Source organism: Semicossyphus pulcher, unplaced genomic scaffold (genome assembly GCF_022749685.1).
Source record: "Semicossyphus pulcher isolate SPU_LCO1_2020_fin unplaced genomic scaffold, fSemPul1.0.p SCAF_27, whole genome shotgun sequence".
Lineage (NCBI taxonomy): Eukaryota > Metazoa > Chordata > Actinopteri > Labriformes > Labridae > Semicossyphus > Semicossyphus pulcher.
In genome coordinates this window covers 4,285,494-4,304,881 of record NW_027211701.1, presented here as the reverse complement: position 1 = coordinate 4,304,881, position 19,388 = coordinate 4,285,494, and the positions used below count along the sequence as shown (strand labels likewise).

The window sequence follows — 19,388 nt, the reverse complement described above, 5'->3', positions numbered from 1 at the left end:
CCATTACAACAGCATAAAGCTTTTAAATAGCTGGATCTGTGCTGCTTTATTACATCAGGCTGACTTTGATTGCTTCCTGCACATAGGCTGCGTACATTCTCCGCAGTATGTTCCTTGTCTTTATTCCGCCTCCTGGGCGAGTGTTAAAGAAAGACAGAGATGGATGGCCAGCCTCGCCCGGTGGGGAAGTTAGGTTACGAGCATTCCCCTGGTGTTCCCTGCCTGCTTATTTGAGGAACAACATTAAGAGATGCTTAATTGTTTTTAAAGCACTGAAAGCTTTAGCCTGCTTTTCATTTCTTTAGGCTGTTTAAATGCATGAGTGCAGTGCAACCTGTTTAATTCCCCTAAAAGCATTACAAGCCAGTGTGAAGATGCAGAATGTAGATGTGAGCTGCTGATTGGGAGTTCTACGCTCGGGAGATCTTCTCTAAGATCCAAAAGGACAGTAGCATCTAATATGAAGGACATACGCAGTTAAACTCTTACGATACAAATCATATTCAAGGTCCTATCCCATTTCCTAAATGACAAAGAGGCTGACTGCAGAGAATTTATTATCTCAGATGCAGGCGTCAGGGGAAAGATGGAGGGATTTGCTGACAAAGTGTGATAGTTCATTTTCTTCTCAGCCGCAGTAATTAGCCAGCACTCGGGTTTTTACTCATCAGACGCTGATTTCTGGATTGTGTCATTGCTGGAGCTGACGTTCCTTTTCCCTTTATGTATAAGGTAGACTAGCATTTTTTTTTATTATATGTAGAATCCTTCATTAGAGCCAATTTATAGATTTTTGAGACCAATACTTTAGACTGACGATTTTAAGGAAAGTATTCACTGATTACTGATATTAAGGACAATATTGTAACTTTTTTTTAGCTGGAATGCAGCTAGACCTTTCTATATGTATTATTTCCATCCAATATTAAGATGTAATGGTGCTCAGAAGGCTGCTTTCTGAAGCTTTATTCAGAAATATGTAAGATATTCTTTCTGCTACATGTTCTGCAGTGAGAGGCGTCATTTCTTCATATACCAAACAATCGTTTCTGCATATATACGTTTTTATATTGACCCATATCTTAAAACATTGATGCCAATACCGATATATCTCTAATAAGCCGATATCGGTCCGATAATATACACCTACCATTATATTTGTCAGGCTCTTTTTTCCATTTCTCTTCGCCAAAAAAGTTTCTGCTGTATCTGGTATCTGATATGGGTCGGCATCTGACGATGCAAGCCAGCCAAGCTCAAAGCCGACTCCACAGTCTTCACTTTTTGCTGAGACTGCTGCTGCAAAAGGAGTTTAAAATATGAAAAAAACAGCAGTCCTTTGGAAATGGCTCAATGATCATCAACATTGCTGCTGTCGTAAAGAGACAGGTCTATGGCAGCAAAGTGTTGTTTACATAGGATGGCTTTGTTTCTGTTTTCAGCAAACCAGTCAGTGAGCTGGTGACGTAAATAACTGCTAAGGTATGCTTTAACACAGTTCAGTGTAGTGTAGGTGCAAAAGTATTAGTGCTGTGCATTGTTGATGAACACAGTTTCATAAGAAGGAATCACGTGTCCCAACCTCCTAAGGAATCGTGTTCTTTCAAACAACACTGCACAGCAGTCTTTAGTGTCAAAATTAAGAGCCAACGCAGCCAAAGTTAAAGTTGGTGTGTTAGTCAATGCATTGTTGTTTAACACCTTAACCAGGTACTCAGACGGACAGTTGGTGATACCTTTGGGAAACTTCTTGCCTTACATGTCTAACATTTAAAAATAGGCCAACCAGCCCCTCTATAGTGAAAACAATGCACTTTTTCTTAATGATTATTTTCAGTTTATTGGGCTGCACAGCACTTCTGTGCAGCGTCTCTACCTTCAGTCCAGGTTGCCAGGCATTGTTGTGCCACATTTGGCCTGCCATCTGGCTGTTTTTGCCAAGAAGGAGTTACTGGACGTTGTGAAACATTTCTGTTTGTGATTAAACAAGTAATTCAACATGTTAATTACTGAGCTCCACTTGCTTGTAGGCATCATTTTAACATTTGATAAAGAGCCAGTTTTCCCTCGATTGAAGTCTTAGGCGAAACGACTCCCAGCTTTATCTGGGTTGTTCACTTGCAAAAAGAGGAGTAGGTGTATTTCCCCAAGAAGATTTCCTAGAAGTAGTAACTGTTCACTAAATCCAACTTTTTGAGTCAGTAAAAAAATGTGCAGTCACTTTGTGATGCTGATTCTGGTCCCATTTTATACACTTCAATGAGAGAAAATCGAGTAATTCTGTCCCTCCAAAAATCAGGGGAAAATCTTTGAATCTTTTCTTCTTACTGTCTGGCAGCTTCATGTTTAGGTCACAACTTTCAGTTTCTGCCAGCAAGCAGTCAGGCTCACTTTAGTGTGCAATCCCTCCAACGTCCATTGTTTTGTCATTCACGGTCGTCAAATTCTGATGCTTTTTCATTGCTCCCTTTGGCACCTGATAAAGATGCACAATGTAGCATCATTTTAGCATTTTAGCTCTTTACTGCCTCCCTATCACTCTGCTGCAAAGAAACTGTCTGGTGAAGTTTTCACATAAAAACTACTCGGTTAAGAAACACATCATTATACAGGTTAAAATAATATCTCAAGGTTGATTTTTTGTTTCAACACTGGACTTGAACCCGGTCTCATGGGTGGAAGTACAGCATAGTTTGATCAACTCCAACCGCCATCCCAAGCCGACTTTATCTTCTTACAATTCATGGGTTTACATTAGAGTGAGATAAGAGTCGGTTGCTTCTCATGCAGATGCCAAATAGGCTCGGGATTATGTGGGTTATATACAATTTTAGTGCATTACTTCTCAAAGGTATATTTATGAGCAGTAATTCAGAACAGCTGGCTTCTATAAATACCTCATTTTGTGGCATGTTTTTTCTTGTGTTTTTTGGCCACACAGCATCCAATGATTGTTTCTTATTGCATAAATGTTTAGTTCCTGATCACATCAATGATAAAAATATACTGAGGCACCACAACAACAAAACACAACAGGTTGCTAAGCGTACTCTGTTAAACTGTCCCCTCGAATCTGCGTGATCTCTCTGCAGTCAAACAAACATAAGCATGCCACTAAGATCAGATATGCATCACGTGACCTCAATAAATGAAATCACTGCTGGCATTGAAAAGGTTAAACATCAGAGAGAAGAAGAGAAAGAATACAGAGTGGCCTAACCCCAAGTGAAATGCTTTCTTCTTTTGTTTCACATAAACATGGACCCAGCCTCCTTCCCTGTTTCTCTCCCTCTCTCTCCTTCTCTCTACTCCACTCATATGTTTCTATTTAAGGCCAGCAGTGCTGACTTCCATGATTGGTGTGTTCGCCCCCCTCTCCCGACTCGCTGTCCAACGGCTGTGTCCCAAAGGCAGCGGAGGGGAGGCCTTTCCTCTCAACCGCACTGTTGATTTTCCACAGGGAAACTTCACCATTCTTCCACTCATTCGCTCCCCAGTCTTCCCCTACAACCACTAGCATCTCCTCTGTCCCTTTCTCTTTTGGCTTCTTTCTTTTTGGATCTGAAAGTTTGTTTGAGGTCATGGATCCCCTTTGATGCAAGATGCAGCCCTTGCAAACTTTTTCCTTCCATACCCTGCTTTTGTTTTGACTTCTTCCGATGCTCCTCAGTCCTTCGCTGTGGGCCGGGGGTCGACTCAGCTATATGGCCAGATGTTTGGGACTATGCAGCCAAGTCTTGAGCTTGTGTTGTGATCGCTCAGGGGGGCAGGGAGCCGGGGTTGGCCGATGGCATCGTACCGGGTGCACAGCAGCAGTGGTGTAGTTGGTTGCAGCGGGCGTTCGCGGGGTGCAACAGCAGGCAGGTGGCTGACAGCCTGTTTCTTTCCCTCAGGGATTGACAGCTCGGAGCCCATGGTGCTGGAGCAGTATGTGGCCGTGGCCAACTACGAGAGGCAGGAGAACTCAGAGATCAGCCTGAAGGCTGGGGAGACCGTGGATGTGATTGAGAAGAGCGAAAGCGGTGAGTGGATCCTTCTTTTGTTTGTGTGTGAAGCATGTCTTTCTTGTACTCTGACAACCACCCACACACTATGATCCACAACAGGACATCATTTATAACACATGTTGCAAGAAAAGTAACAGGAAAATGTGGCTGTTTTAAACAAAACATGATCTTAGAGCTGGCTAACATTTGGTTTGCTGCTTCCTGTTTGTATCTCCCTCTCTCTCAGTAAACACATACTCCTCACATACACAGAGAGGCATGCTCACTCAGCACCTCTCTTGCTCCCTTTTCTTGACTTTACTCCCTCCTTTTCTCACCCTTTTGTCCGCAAGGGTCCCCCACTCTAGTCTCCACCCATACCTCTGCTCTCCCTTAGTCTTCCCCAATCTCTTACCTAGCATGGCACCACCTGGAGGTGCTGTTTGGCTGGCAGCAGTCAGTTGGGGGTGGGTGTAGGGGGAAGGTAGTTTTATGGCTGATTATAAGTGAGACTTGAGATGTTAATTTGGTTTGTTCTTTTTTGGAGCCAGGCTGCAAAAGATGTGAAGTCATCATGAGTGTGGTTACAGATCTATGTATGCAATGAACAACAATACTGAGCTAAAACTGCAAATCAAGTGTTCGTATTTGCATCAGCACACTACCTTTCACCTTCTCTCCTCTTGTGAAAATTCTCTTTAGCAATCCCTGAGCAGGATCTCATGCAGGCAGACACTGACAGCCAGCAGCTTGCACAACTGAAATCTTGGCGCCAATCATCCCATCGTTCTCTCAGCTCTTATCTCTACCCTGATAATGTGTGAATTCATACATCTCTGAGATATCTTGGCTCGCACATCTTCCAATGATTACGTGCCCTTTATGAGTCAGTCTTAGCGTTCAGCGGGCTTGTCATTTTGTGTGCTCCGTGTATGATTTACGTACCATTTGGCACATTTTCAATTTCTTCCCTGTCAGCATAAATGAGATAATTGTTTAATGACGTTTTGACAGAGTGAAGATGTTGCATGGGAAGGGATTTTTTTTATGATGTGGCTTTGGCACAAACTTGTACTCAAAGGAAGTCATCTTCTTTTCATGATTGACTTGAAGTGGATGTCTTGATTTCCGGCTCTCTCTTCAGCTTTGTTTGTGAGGTTTTGAAATGTCAAGTGTTCCTGTTAACTCCTGACTTCAGGAGAAACTCATAACCTGTATCTTGCAGTTTGTATTACCAGAAACTCTTTGTAGTTCGCTACATGCATCATTGAATGTTTTGTTGGAGAGCCTCAGCACACAATCATTTTCTGGCCTGACAGCATCTGCTCACCAGACCAAGTTGAACGCTCCGTGCTGGATGTCGACATTTAACAGTTACTGAAACAAACACAGCGATGTGAGCAACATCAGCTCTGTGGAGCCCCTGAGCTCGATTTGCATGCTGTCATCATTTACTGGGCAAAGAAGTAGAGCAACTGCCATGATGATGATGATGATGATGACTTCACTAGGAGGCTATATGCCAAGACAAACACATCTGAGATCTCATATAATATCCCACAGCCCCCTTCTGCTTTCAAGGTTTTGCTGCAGCCTCCTGGTCTGCGCGTGCTTATTTCCTTTGACGTTTTCCACACAGAGACACCGACAGTACGGCTGTTAATTAGAGCTTATTTCCTTTTACATCCAAGTCAGTGCCGTGATGTCTTTTAATCCTCTCCAAGAAAAGCACAAATCCATATTTCAACTGCCTTTTACTTCAAATGATTATTTCTCCCCCCCACATATTAAGCACAGATGGTTTCATACACTAATATTCTCTTCCTCTTTCAAACACAACATATTTCCACCAGTTTGAAGTGTTTGCAGGCTTGACCTGTCATAATTATGGGTTCAGCTCCAGAGTCGGTTGCTGTTGTTGTTTTGCCTCTGTGAGAAGTTATTGCCCTTGCAAGACTACCCCAGCTGTGTCACTGGAGCGTGTCAAGAAGATCAACTTTCACAGTGAAAACTGGCTCAATCATAAGCCTTGTGGGGGTTGATGGGTATATGGATGAGTTTGTGTGTCAGTGTGTGTGTGTGTGTGTGAATTCTGTGTCAACAAATCCTCACACAAGTATCTTCAAATTTAGGAACTGCTATCTAGCAAAGTAGGATTTATGAAGCACCAAAGGGGGGTTAGGGGTTGGATAAGCGGGAATCGTCCCTGAGAGAGGAGTAGAGGCCTTGTCTAGGCCACTGTCCTGGTTTTCTCCCTATGGTTCCTCCTCGGACATGGGAACCACCGAGCGTCTGGAGAGAGGAATGTCCCAGCTGGAGAAAATAAATCTGCATTTGTGACCAGTTAAATTATATGGTGTGTTGAACTAAGAGGAGGCAGTGATGGGAAGGAGACGGAGTGGAAAGGTTGGCGTGTCATTAAAAGCCACAGACCTGTGTCGCACAGTACTTGATGAGAATTTCGAATACTTGGAGATGGGATACTAGATGAACTCTTGGAGTAATACAATTGCTTCAAGATGAAGCTTTTTTCATTTATTCTATTTCTTGTTATTGGAAACAAACTGATGAAGTAGAGTTGCCCCTTTATTTTCAGTCATGAGCATCACCACAGTGCACCAACTTTTATGGCTATTCAGACTGTATAGTGTTGCTAAAATAAAGGTCAAAGGCTCACTAAAGTTATAAGGATTCATCCTCTGGGCACCTTGGACATCCATGTTAAATTTAATGGAAATCCGTGACATGTTCCACATGACAACTTTGTGGTGGTGCTAAAGAAAAAGTTGATGGATCACCAAAGTGTGTTCATCCTCTCAGGGTCACAAATTTCTGTAGCAAATTTCACAGTAATCCATCCAGCAGTTGTTGAGATAATTCAGTTTGGACCAAAGGGATGGACAGACCGACAAGTGAACAAAGTCACCCCTAGGGTCCTGCCGAAGCTAAGTTACATGTGACTGCTGACGGGTAGAGGTCTTTGGGAGTCGACTACATTTTGTTTTAACGAACAGCTCAGGCCTGACTAACCTTCGATCTCTTGTGGATCAGGTTTGCTTTGTTTGAAATCTCGTGTTACACATGTCAGGTTTGGGTTTGTTTAGCCAAAGTGGTCAATCACAAGTTTGTTCTGAATCTAAATGTCTACTGCCAGGCTCTACAAATTGTGCAATGAGCAGGGACACCAAAGGTGTGCATGGGCAACCTTATTTGTTGAACATTAAATAATGGAGCAATGGCGTGTCATGGTGCAGTCTTAATTCTTGAGCTTGCGACAGCAGCATTCCAAGTTTCTGTCATGTAATCTGACAGTGTCTCCTTTTGATTTCTGAACTGTCTACGTCTCAATTAAGGATCAAACACCCAAACAATTACTTGATGTTTAAGAAAGAACACATGGCCTCATGAGCAGTAATCCTACTGATGTTTTCTTCTCCTCTTTGTAACATTATATCAGACAAGGTAAATTTTAGAGACTTGTGTTCCACTCTGTTGCCACAGTGTCCTGGGGGGGAAACGTGGGGGAAAATACGCTCTTTTCCCTTGTTCCATCAGCCGAGACTAATGGATCTGCCATGAGGGCCTTGACGCTAAACTGCAAACATTTTATCCATTGGGTTAGCGTAGCGCCCAAGCCACAACGCCAGCCGGAGAAGCCATTTACCCAAATATCTTTGCCTTCCTTGCTGCCAAGTTTCAGGGGCATTTTGTCACAGTTGATTTAAAGTGATTTGAAAGATTTGCTAACCTCTCTCTGGACTTGACTTTACACCTCCCATTCAGTACAATCCTCTGTTGTGTTTAATACTTATCCTATATTTAGGAAAGTGACGTTGGTGATATTTTTGTAGACTTCTGTCATACGATCCTGTGGTCTACATGGAAACATTAAAGACATCTATCACTTCTGAAGCATTGCTTGTCAGAAGGTCAAATGCTGTTTGATGGAGAATCACAGCCAGGAATTTTGTAAGCATTTCCCCACCACACCTTTCCCGGGAGATCTGGTGAGACTGGCAGCGCTCAGTCTAACCCATGATGCCTTTCCAAACGTTTGTCCTCAATGCTTGTCTTGGTCTGGCCTGAGATTGTTCCCCGTGTGGATTAGTTTCATAAGAGAAAGCCTCGGGCTCATTTTTTAAAAATCAGAACTTTACATTGCATTAGGTCATTTGCACTGAAAGCTCCAGTTCACTTAGGGTAAGCCTTACCTTGAGGCTATGAAATAATTACAGAATTTGTACGCTGAAATGGCTGGAAAATGTCCAGAGAATTTCTCTGAATTAAAGCACTGATGAGATCAGTATTTTGAACCAACGTCCTGTAAAATAACCACAGTATCAGTATAGTTTTCTAAAGGTATGAATGATACAACTTGATTGTGAAATAACTCTCTCAAAGTGCTGAACTTTAAATATTAAATGGACCTTCAAGGATCATCAAAACAATGCGCCAAAGTGTGAAAAGATGCAGCATTTCCCCTTAAGCGCCTTCTCTAGAGAGCGCTTTAAAGGTTTTGCATAGTAGCTAGCTTGACATACCCTTTGCCTTCGGCTGTCAGAGGTTTCTTATGTCTTTAATCAAGGTGTACTGAGGGCTAGCTTAAAGGATGTACTGGATCAGAGATGGCTGTTTTGGACAGATTTCACATGGGAGGCTGGAGGAAAGCATTTGCATCGCCTCAAGGCTGCAAAAGAGACAGCCAGCATCAATCAGGGTGGTACGTCCTGAGCCAGGGGATGGCCTAGTATCATTCTCACAACACCCTAGCTTAGCCGTGTTAGCTAGCATCAGTCTCAGGCAGTAAAAATGTGCTAAACAGATTCAGTCGCCTCATTCTTTGAGGTGAGCGTAGACAATCTGGGGATAGCGGAGGCTCAGAGAAGACTACTTTAAAGCTGACCAGGGAATCTCCTTCTCTTCTCAGTAAGCAGAGCGAAACACATGTACAGATACTGATAGAAAGCTAACAGGCTGTCGTATACTCAGGAAGGTTGTTGTCTGCGTGTGTCAGACAATATTTTAGCTAGAGGGTTGAAGCACATGCTAGCATGCATACATAAACCATATGGAGGATAAAGGCAGAGGTTAAGCTTGACCCCACTGAGCGTGATGTTTAGTCAACACTGGTTTCTAAGAGCCCCTACAGCCAGCTATCCCCTTACACTTGTAACAATTCTGGCTCAGTAACAAGACCCCTGCGTTTTATGAAAACTTCAGCCAGGTAACATGATCTTCAAACTGGGATGTAATTTCCCCGTCTTACTGTGTCAATAAAGACCAGGACCTTGAAATTGGCTCTGACTTTCTAGGATGAAACAGCACGAAATGGATTAGGTGGCCCCTCATATATCCTATTTTTAGCTTTTAGAAAGGTTTTGAAGTGTCTTAAGCTGGTACTCCACCCAAAAATCCAATTTTTTGGCTATGAAATACCTACCTAAAAAGGTTTGGGAGGTAGTTGTAAAAAGTTTGTAGCTTTCTTCTTCATGCTAAATGGCAGTTAAAGTGGAATTGGGTGGTTAAAAGTTTTCACGACAGAAGTTTGTCTGAAACAACAGAAAACTTTGAGGGGACTGAGGGGCAGATAGCACCTTGTGTGACTGTAAGAGATGTGGAAGGCCGTGACAAAGCAATGTCATTTTTCGACCTGTGATGAGAACACGTTAAATGAGCTATGCAGAATATACATGTAACACTGTGAAAACCTCAAAGTTTGAATTAACTTCTTCACTTCACTTTGTGTTGCATTTTAAAGACACGGGTCATTTTTTGTTGCTGTTCTTTGCCACTGAGATATGGCATATTTTACAGCTTCACGGGGATTGAACAGAGTTCAAAGTACAAAGTACATCGATGTAAATGATGCAGATTTTGTTGGTCCTCAGTTGTAAATGGTTCTGTCACCTCACTGTTGGGCTGTCACTTTTCAATCAAAATTCGATATATCGTTCAAACCTGGTAAGAAAAATTGTTCAAATTCTAATGATGCGATTGCATTCAAAAACTGAAGCACAGCAGAAAACGCTTGCCCAGGAACAATTAAGTAAACTGTTCCCCAGAGTCTCAGAATGCAATCACGTTTAAAGTAGCGTGCCTTGTATTCCAACAGGTGGCGATAATACGCTGCCTGCTACAAACCAATGACGGAAACAAACAAGCCAAGACACTATTAACCTTTCCTGCTTTGACGTCCCGACCGTAGTCAGAAAGCACAGGGGAGACTTACTGTTCTGCTCCAGGGCCGAAGCTGTAGCTAGCATCGAGGCTAACTCCCGTCACTTTAATATGCCAGCAGCAAGCAAGACAGGGGAGCGCGGCTTGAGTCTTGAAGATTCGAATTCCATTTCACGTTGAATTTGTTCGAACACAGCCCCACCTCACTAACATTAAATCATGTGATGTCCACTGAATGGATAAAAATGATATTTTTAAACAACAAGGATAAATGTCATAAAAGTGTTGATGCAGGCTTTACATGAATGAAGCTCCATGTTTAAGCTAATGTTGTACCAACAATTGTTGTGTTGCTAATTTTGGCATATTCTTTGGCTTATTCTTCTGCTTACACTGCAGAAAGATAAACATGCAATTCAATACATTACCCTGAAAAGAAGCTGTGCGTTCAAGCGCCTGCTGCTCTCCAGGGGATCTGTTCCTAATTAGAAGCTGAGATGAAAAAACAAGAATGACAGTCACCTCGAGGGCCCCCCGGATGCCCCTTTTTTAACAGACATCATTGTCAAAACTGTCTGATGGCCGCTCTGACGATCCAACAATGAGAAACCTAAAGAAAAGCGTGCAGCGTTGTTTTTGGATGGAGAATTAGCGTGAAATACTACGGCTTTGAAGATCCTGCCAAACATCTGCTGGCTCTCCCCCTTTTGTCTTCTTCCCTACACCGCTGTTTCAATCTCTGTCTCCCCCTCTTTTGTTTGCTCTCTCTCTCTCTCCTCTTTTTTTATGGCCCCTTACTTTTTGTATCCAGCATCACTTCATGCATCTCCTATTGGGCCCAGGCTTGTGGCGCTCAATGATTATCTTGCTCTTGCTGCTGTTACTGTACCACTCTGTTCACCGTGACCTCGGCTTTCCCTCAGCAGGAGAAAACAGGCAATTATTGCCTGCCAAGACATGCTGTAGCTAGAAACTCCAATTAGTTCTCCGTGCTGTAAGAAATGCCAATTACAGCCTCTCTGCTGTCTTACATATTCATATTTCTGTGCGATGTGTGTGTGCTCCTGTGTGAATGTGTGTGTATAAATGTGGGAGACAGCAGGTGTTGCTGCATAACCTTTCTAAATATTAGTCATTAGTTGTTCAGTGCCTCATAAATCCTCCAGACCAGTTGGGTCTGTTTTTTCACACAAGCTAGCAAGAACGTCAATTAAGGCCTGATTCAGACAACAGGAGTTTTAAAACGATTTTTAAAATGAAGTTGCGTCACAGATAAGGACAGACGTCAAGGATATTATTATCTCTTAAGTCAAACATGCATGCACTACAAGATTACTGATAAATCATAAAAGAACTGATAAATCATGAGCCACAGGAAATGACAAAGATTATCATGTGTGCCAGAGGGAGCATTGTACCACCTCACATATCTCATATGATCTCATGTGACCTCTCAAGCAGATGTACACAAAAAGAACACTGCTGAGGGGGTTTAACTTGCTGTAGTGATGCTTTTCAGGAGAAACAAAGTGGCAACAGAGAACCTTTCCAGTTAAAGTGATAATCTCGAAGATGGATATCTGGGAAGTGTGTTTAGGTAATTGCGGGAGCACACTTCCCAGATATCCAGACAGTGCTGCATGTGTGACGTCCACGGTTGGCTCCGGTTGTAACTCTTGATTTTCCTCGCTGACGGTCGCTTTCCTTTTCAGACTGTTTGCCTTCATCTGAGCGTCCAATTTGTTTCTTTTTCTTTGGATTTTCACTTATTTTTGAAGTTGTATCTGTAGTCATCCATCTTTTCTTTGTTTGTTCAGCCATAGTAGATTACTGTTTACTCGCAACACTTGCTGAGACCCGAAAAGCAGCCGCTTAGCTCCGCCTACCCTCTCTGGCAGACCAACCACTGCTGGATGATGGAAAACTTGTCACTAACTGGGCGCCGCTTGTGATTTTTTCCACGAAAGTCGCCACAGACACCCAGTCTGTAACACTGAAAAGGCCTTCATCAGTGGGCCGAAGGCTCAAACACCATTGTGTTACCTCATTCGGTGATAGATAGTGACCTAACAGACATTTATATAAATGAAAATCTTCCAGATTATCACTTTAAAAAAAGGATGGAGATGCACTTAACCTTATTCGTCAGTTAGAAACAAAGGTGAGGTTTCAGTTTTCTGTCAACAGTAGCATGCTAGCTAACATTAACAAAAGAGCTGCGTCTCCTTAAGGACTTCTGTTTCATTGGCTGCTGTGTTTCTGCTCGGAAAGTACTGAGGTAATCATCCAGATTTTAAAATCTAAATAACATTTTCGAGGGCGGTCATGACAAGTCTGTGACCTGTTTGTGCGGTTTAACACTGGATCTGTTAACCCCTCACATTACCAGATAATCTGGGCCAAAACATCCGTATTGACTAAAGTCCCAGACCAGGTTTCTCTTCTGTGCGTTGGGAGGCTTGAAACACGTAACAATCGGCCCAAAACTCCTGAAGTTTTAGCCCTGCTTCAGAAAGTAACCCTCGCAGGATTGTTGGTCCGGTTCTACTTCAGTGTTTGTTGGATATAAAGAGGTATGCTGGATACCACTTCACCAAACACCTGGACAATAAAAAGACACCTAACAGGAAGTGAGCACTTATGTTGTTATTATATCAAACACCACGCATTATAGCTCAGCTTCAAGCAGAGAGAACTCAGAGACTTGTGGGGTCACTTTGCTCAACACTGTGACTCACTCAAAGACACACACACACACACACACACACATAGTAGAGCTTGCCCCTGATAACAAGGTATGATGATTTCACCTGTTACAACAACAGCCCACCCCTGCGCTCTGCTGTAAGTACAGATGTCTCTTAAGTGTGCACTTTATTACCTGAGCACCTTTTATTTGTCCTGTTCTGCGCTCGTTCATTTTCACAGCTGCCACTGCTGACTAACCCGCCCACACCACCAACTGCCTTTGACTCTTGTTTTTCCACTGCAGGTCATGAACATGTACATGTGCAGTTATTAGTCATGTTTCAGAGGGAAAGTGATGTTTTCTCCTCTTTGATCACAACCGCATCCCCCTCCAGGGCGCACTTTGGCTTTATTTCAAGCCAAACTGAACTCCATAGTTGGCGAGATTATCATAACACATCATATGGATTTTTCATCTTCATATGTTTGCAGTTCAGAGGGTGAAAACTGAACAAACTTTTATCTCGAAAACCTTTATAGGTGGTTTCCCTGTTTGCCAGTATGCTTACTTACACAAAATTAGAGGCTTATATCAGCAAAATGAAAAGTAAACAGCTTTGTTGTTAGATCCCAGCAGCTGTTCTTAACATCCTTTCATTTGAAAATGCTGTGCAGACTGAACAACATATTTTCTGATTGTGTTGTGGGAAGGAAGCTCATGCAAGAAAAGGCTTATCCTCTGGGAAGCATGAACGTGCTCAGTAAGTGATTTTTATATTTCATGTGAACATGCATGGTGCACAGAAAAAGCTCCAGTATTATAAAAACATACGACTCATCCTTTAAGGACTTTGAAGATCAATGTCTTATTTCTGGGTGATTTGGTATGTTAGTTGTTTAAATGTCTCGTTCTTGAATGTGGGAGCGATTAAAAAATGGCCCGATAAACCAAGCGACCAAGCCACATCACCAAACTTAACTGTGAGTTTAGTTTTGGTTTTGACGTATTTCTTCGTCTGGCAGTAAGATTTAAAGATTTGTGTTAACTTTCTGCCACCAACAGTCTGACAGTTGCGCCAACTCCTTGCAGTGATTGGTTAGTGGAGGTGAGAAAATAGCTCTAAAGTTCTTCTCTCTGCCACTTTTCTTGTGTACAGTTTTGAATGAATGTTGGAAAAAAGATTGAACCCTCCTTGTTCATGCTTCTATTTTTAGCAGGCTAGATTACTGTAGTGGTGTCTTTACAGGTGTGACTGTAACATTAATCAGACAGCTGCAGCTGCTCCTCGTGAACACCAAAAAAGTAGAACACAATACACCAGTCCTCCGATCCCTAAACCAGCTTCATGTGTGTCAAAGGATAGATATATACCCAATACCTATCAGACATGCTAGTTTGCTACGAGGCATCCAGCCCCCCTCAGGTCCTCTGGGACAGGTTTCCTCAATGTCCCCAGAACCAGAACCAAGCAGGGTGAGGCAGCTTTTAGTTTCTACGCTCCTCAACTGTGGAACAAGCTGCCAGAGTACCCGAGGCTTTCTCAATCTGTTAGCTCTTTTAAAACAGGTCTTAAAACATTTTTATTTGCTGCTGCATTCCTAAAACTTCTTATCAAATTTAATTAAAGGGGCTATATGTAAGATTTTACATGTATTCATCAATGAAATATCTTTTTTTTACTGCCAATGTGTGAAGGGATAGTAGAGGAACTGATAAATTGAGACCTTACCAACTTCCTCCATTGGCCCTAACAACCTGTGGGCTGATTTTTATCAAATAACTTTGCCAGCTAACATGATTCTAACATGTTACCGGTCAGTAAACGCATCTCGTCAGTGAAGAGTAAACACAGCCGGTGAGTTGAGCATGCTCAGTTTCGTGTGTCTTCAGCAAAAAACCTGGATGCTTGTTAATGCGTGCGAGTGTCCGTGCGAGCGCGTACAAGAAGGTTGACTGCAGTTCCCTCAACTGCCGATCGTGTCGCTAGGAATGAGGATTTTCTGAAAGTTACGTATAGCACCTTTAATTCTTTTAATTTAATTGATATTAATTTACTTTTAATTGATCTTATATTTGAATCTATTACTTAATTATTTTCGCTTAATCTATATTTAATTACTTCTGTACAATTTTAAAACAAATTGGAAGGTCGAATATTGCAACAGTAGGAGTCTGGGACCCAAGAGAACTCTGGGAATTCTAGAAACGAAGGAAAAATTATAACTGACGAGTTATAATTAAAGAGAAAGACTTGAGCAAACGAGTTGTTTGCATTCAGAGATTAAGAAATCTATTTTTTGCTCTGTGTCACATTTCTTTTAATGTTCTTCATGCTCTGTTTTTAACTGTTAAAGCACTTTGAGTTGCTTTATGTATGAATGGTGCTGAACTTGCCTTGCCTCTGAGATGACTGTGTTTTGCCTCACCTTTAATAGGGCTGGTCTGAATAGCTAAAAATCTTTTGCCCTTTGTCATCACATGACACATTGCTGCAACAACCTTTGTCAGTTACAAGTGAGCATGTTCACGCTCACAGTAAAGCAGCCCACCACACCCTCACTCAGCTTCACTGGTCAGTTTATGCATCACTCCACGCATATTCAGAGCCAAGTTATGTTTTAGTTTTAATTGACTCTTAGTAATATTTCTCCATCTGGCTGCCAATCTTGGGCCCAGATCTCCTCCTACGAGACAGATTTTCTGTGAAAACTGACTGCAGGCTCCTCACACATGAGGGTCAGCCCACTTCGCTCAGGGACCAGGTTTGTGATGCTGCCAACTGGCTATCACAGCAGAGAGCGACTGCTTTTCTGTCTTTCTCATGCAGCCTCTGTTACCCACATCTGCATCTCAGTTTTTTTTGTATCCAGTCTGTTCTCCCGTCTGTGAGAGGAGAGAGCGTATATTTCAGGGGGTCCAGCTCTGTCTCTGGTCCTCGTTTATCTGCTTTTACTGGGCCCACTTTCTGCAGAGCTGGATTTATAGGAGAGCTGGGCCCTGTCAAAACCTTGCCTTGCACATGTGTGCACACGATGGAGTCTGAAGCTTGGCGTGTGTGAGGAAGACAGAGAGGCTGCCTGACTGTTTTGGCTTTTTTTGGGATGTCTTATTGTGCATGTTTGGAGAAGACCAAAAAATATCTGTCAGCCTGTTGATGGCAAAGTGATGTTGTTCATTTTTTTCTCAACGCACGCCTGTCTGTGCTTCCAATTTTTTACACCATGCAGATTCTGTTCTACATTTACACAACTGTTCATCCCATATCTATACAACACACGTCTGACAACCTGTGATCGTAGAGAATGACTCTAAGGAATGCTTTTATAATTTGGGAAATTCTCTTAATGCGATAGAAGGATGAGGAAAGTGTTGACACTCTCAAATCTGTCCTGCTAACATTAAACTGGAGCCATCAGAGGGTTAGCTTAGCATGAAGACAGGAAGCATTGGTAAACAGCGAGCCTGTTTCACGCTAAATCTAAATTCTACAACTACATATAAATTATACTTTTAGGGCCCGATCAGACAGAGCTGTGGCTTCGACAAAAAAGGCAGTGCGCTGCACCTCCAAAACGTGAGGCGCACCGCACCGCCTTTTTTGTTGAAGCCTACGGTTGAAGAAAAGAGCAGCTCGCTGCACCTTTTTTTCTCGTGTTGTTAAGGCAACCACCGAATCATAGCTGCCATTAACCTAACCGTTATATTGTAAACTGACAGAAGTTTTTTCAACTCTAGGCGCTCAGATCGTATCCTCAAAAACACGAGGCGCACAGAGCAGAAAAACGCGAGGCACTCTGCAAAGCAAAAGAAGCATGCAAAAAGCCTCCCATGGAAAACGATGACAAAAAAGCCGCCCCCAGCTGCTAAAACGCGTTCTATCTGATCGGGCCATTAAACACGCTATCTTTTTTTTAAATCTGAAATTATTATAACATACAGTATATAACATATAAAAGCTTTATGTAACATGTTTATCAGGAATCTTAAGAGGTGATGTAATGGACTTTGTTAAATTTGGACAGAGCCAGGTTAGCAGGCTGTTTCCATTCTGTTTACATCGTTTATGCTAACTGTCTCAGGAACACCTGGAAATTTAGAGACTATTTTTCCAGTCCTGGAAACACCTGGAAATTGATTAAAATGACCAAATATCCTGGAAAAAATGTATGTTGTCCTGGAAAATTTTAATTTAATTAAGCCCCACACTCAGCACAAGTTTGCCGCCTTAAGTCCAGTCTGGATTCCCAGAACTGTCACATTCACAATCAAGTCCTGCGAGCAATATAAGATTGCCACCTTTCAAGACACTTTCTAACCAACTGAAAGATGATAGAAAAGTATGACACTTGAATATTATAATCTTTTATTTTTTCAATATATTGCGATGTTCTTTCAGGTGTAACTTGGATAGATGTAAGCTTAATGAACGACTTCGCCCTGCCATTCCGCCTCCGTGCGTTTTACACTGAAGATGGAACATAACAGAGGTGTAACAGGGGCTTGAGACACTTCATCATGAACCCTGCATCATCGAAAAAAGGAGGTCCCGTATTGTCAGGAAAAACTCCTGGTAAATGTCCTGAAAAGGTCCTGGAAAATTATTTCTTTAAAAGAGTAGGAACCCTGAATATTCTCATCTAGCAAGAGGGCTCTATGTGTTATGTATTTATATCTATTTACCAAATTAGTGTTACCAAAATTTTCCCACAAAGACCTTGTTACTAAAAATTTCGATGATGCTTTTGTATTTTGTTTTGTCTATTGAAAATGAACCGAAATAAAATTGAAATTCAATTGAAGTAGTTTAATAATGAGTCAGGAATCCAGCTGACCGGTGCAGCTAGATTTCAAAAGCAGATAAAGATTGGGGAACAATGTTTGATTCTAACGACCGGCGGTAACCCTTAATAGATTTGTGCTGTGTCTTTATTAAATCAAGAACAACTTTAAGAACTAAACAAACTTTTGTAATTTAGTGTTCTGAAAAACAATTCATGGTTTTAATTCTCCACAGTTGGACTGAAATGCTCATCGCTCTGGTATCAACAACAATCCCTACAATGTCCTCATTGTGGAGGCACGGCAGCTGTGATTTTAACACGCATGAAAAGATGAAATCACACCATTCCTGAAGTTGGATTTTTGCATGGTTGAGTACGATTACGCCCTGATGATTGGATCTTTAAGCTTCAAGAATTCTTCTTAAAACAGGCACTCCTGTCTCATCTTACTCAGATTAGATAACATGGATAGGAGTGAGATGAGATAAGCAGCCCAGGAGCTTACACTTGCCACTGTTGATGGCAAACAGTCACCTCAATCCTCTATCAGCACAGGAGATTTATTATTCTGTTTTCCTGCGCGTGCCAGGCGGCTAAAGAGAGCAAGAACTCCTGCTTTTGTCCTTGTGCACAACTACTGCTCTCCTCCGTACAGTTGGCTCCAATTCCTCCTAAGCTCTTTGAGGTAAAGAAGTTGCAATGAATCAGCCTAAAGCTCTAATGTGTTTCATACGGAGCAAGCTGTTCTTACTTTCACACTCCATCACAAAAGCGAATGATTAAAACCTTCAGGAATCAGAACACAAACTCTCCACTGCCTTGGGTGCTTTCCTAGGCTGGTCGAGCAGTTCACTTATGAACAAATAAAGACGCAAATTATATTTAACCCTTTCATGCACCACAGAGGAAGCCGTTATTAAACATTACAATTTTGGCACCAAATCTGATCCAAACGTAAAGGAATAACATCATAATTCAAAATGGCAAAGGGAAATGAAGACACGCCACGATATCAGAAGCATCGGTGCTTTAATTCAGATATAAATAGATGGAAGCACAGGTACTATTTACCTGCATGCAGGGCGTTGCTGCCTGCCGCCGCCAGTCCTTGAACATTTAATGTACATATGTCCATTTCAATACATTGTGCACCAAAGGATATATTGTGCCAATGGTGCGTGCATGAGTGGTTACATATATGATCTCGCCCTTGTCTTCTAACAGCCCACTTCTCTCACCTCCACACAGCAGAGGACCCCCACACAGAGAAGTCCTCTACATGCCCAGGTTTGACAGCCCCTCCTGAGTTTACAAGTCGCAGCACTGTGTCAGGGCTGTTCATTATAACACTGGGCTTCTTAAACCAGGAGTTACGGTGTAAGATTTAATTAGCTTAGTATAACTGTCCTGCTGTCAAATACAATTTCATATAAAACCGTTACCTCTACCAGTCGAGGCCAAACAGGCTCCTAAATTGATCCTGACGGGTCCAACATGAACTGCGCTGACCCCTCCTGATGCCAAACTGCGCTGTAACGCCTCTGCAGGAGGCAGACAGCAGTCGGTTTGCAGGTACGAAGCATGCACAGGCAGCTAGTGTGACTGTGAGGAAGTTCAGACTGGGTGAGCTACACTGCAGCTACTGTGCATAACCCCTAGTGTGTCTGTGGCCCTTCAGGTTGAATTAACTTCAGCGTTGGCTGCGAGACATGACCTGCTCCAGGCTTCTTCAGGAGAACAGTCAGATATCCTGTG

The 19,388-nt window shown here is 42.3% G+C and overlaps 1 protein-coding gene across 4 annotated transcripts in view; it reads left to right on the top strand.

Moving 5' to 3' along the window:
* sh3pxd2aa (SH3 and PX domains 2Aa) overlaps positions 1-19,388 on the top strand; it is a 127,858-nt gene that overhangs the window by 76,595 nt on the left and 31,875 nt on the right. For all 4 annotated transcript variants that reach the window (XM_069676843.1, XM_069676842.1, XM_069676845.1 and 1 more), the window contains one exon: positions 3,894-4,022. In XM_069676843.1, the coding sequence (XP_069532944.1) occupies positions 3,894-4,022 (129 nt within the window). The remainder of the gene's footprint in view (positions 1-3,893; positions 4,023-19,388) is intronic.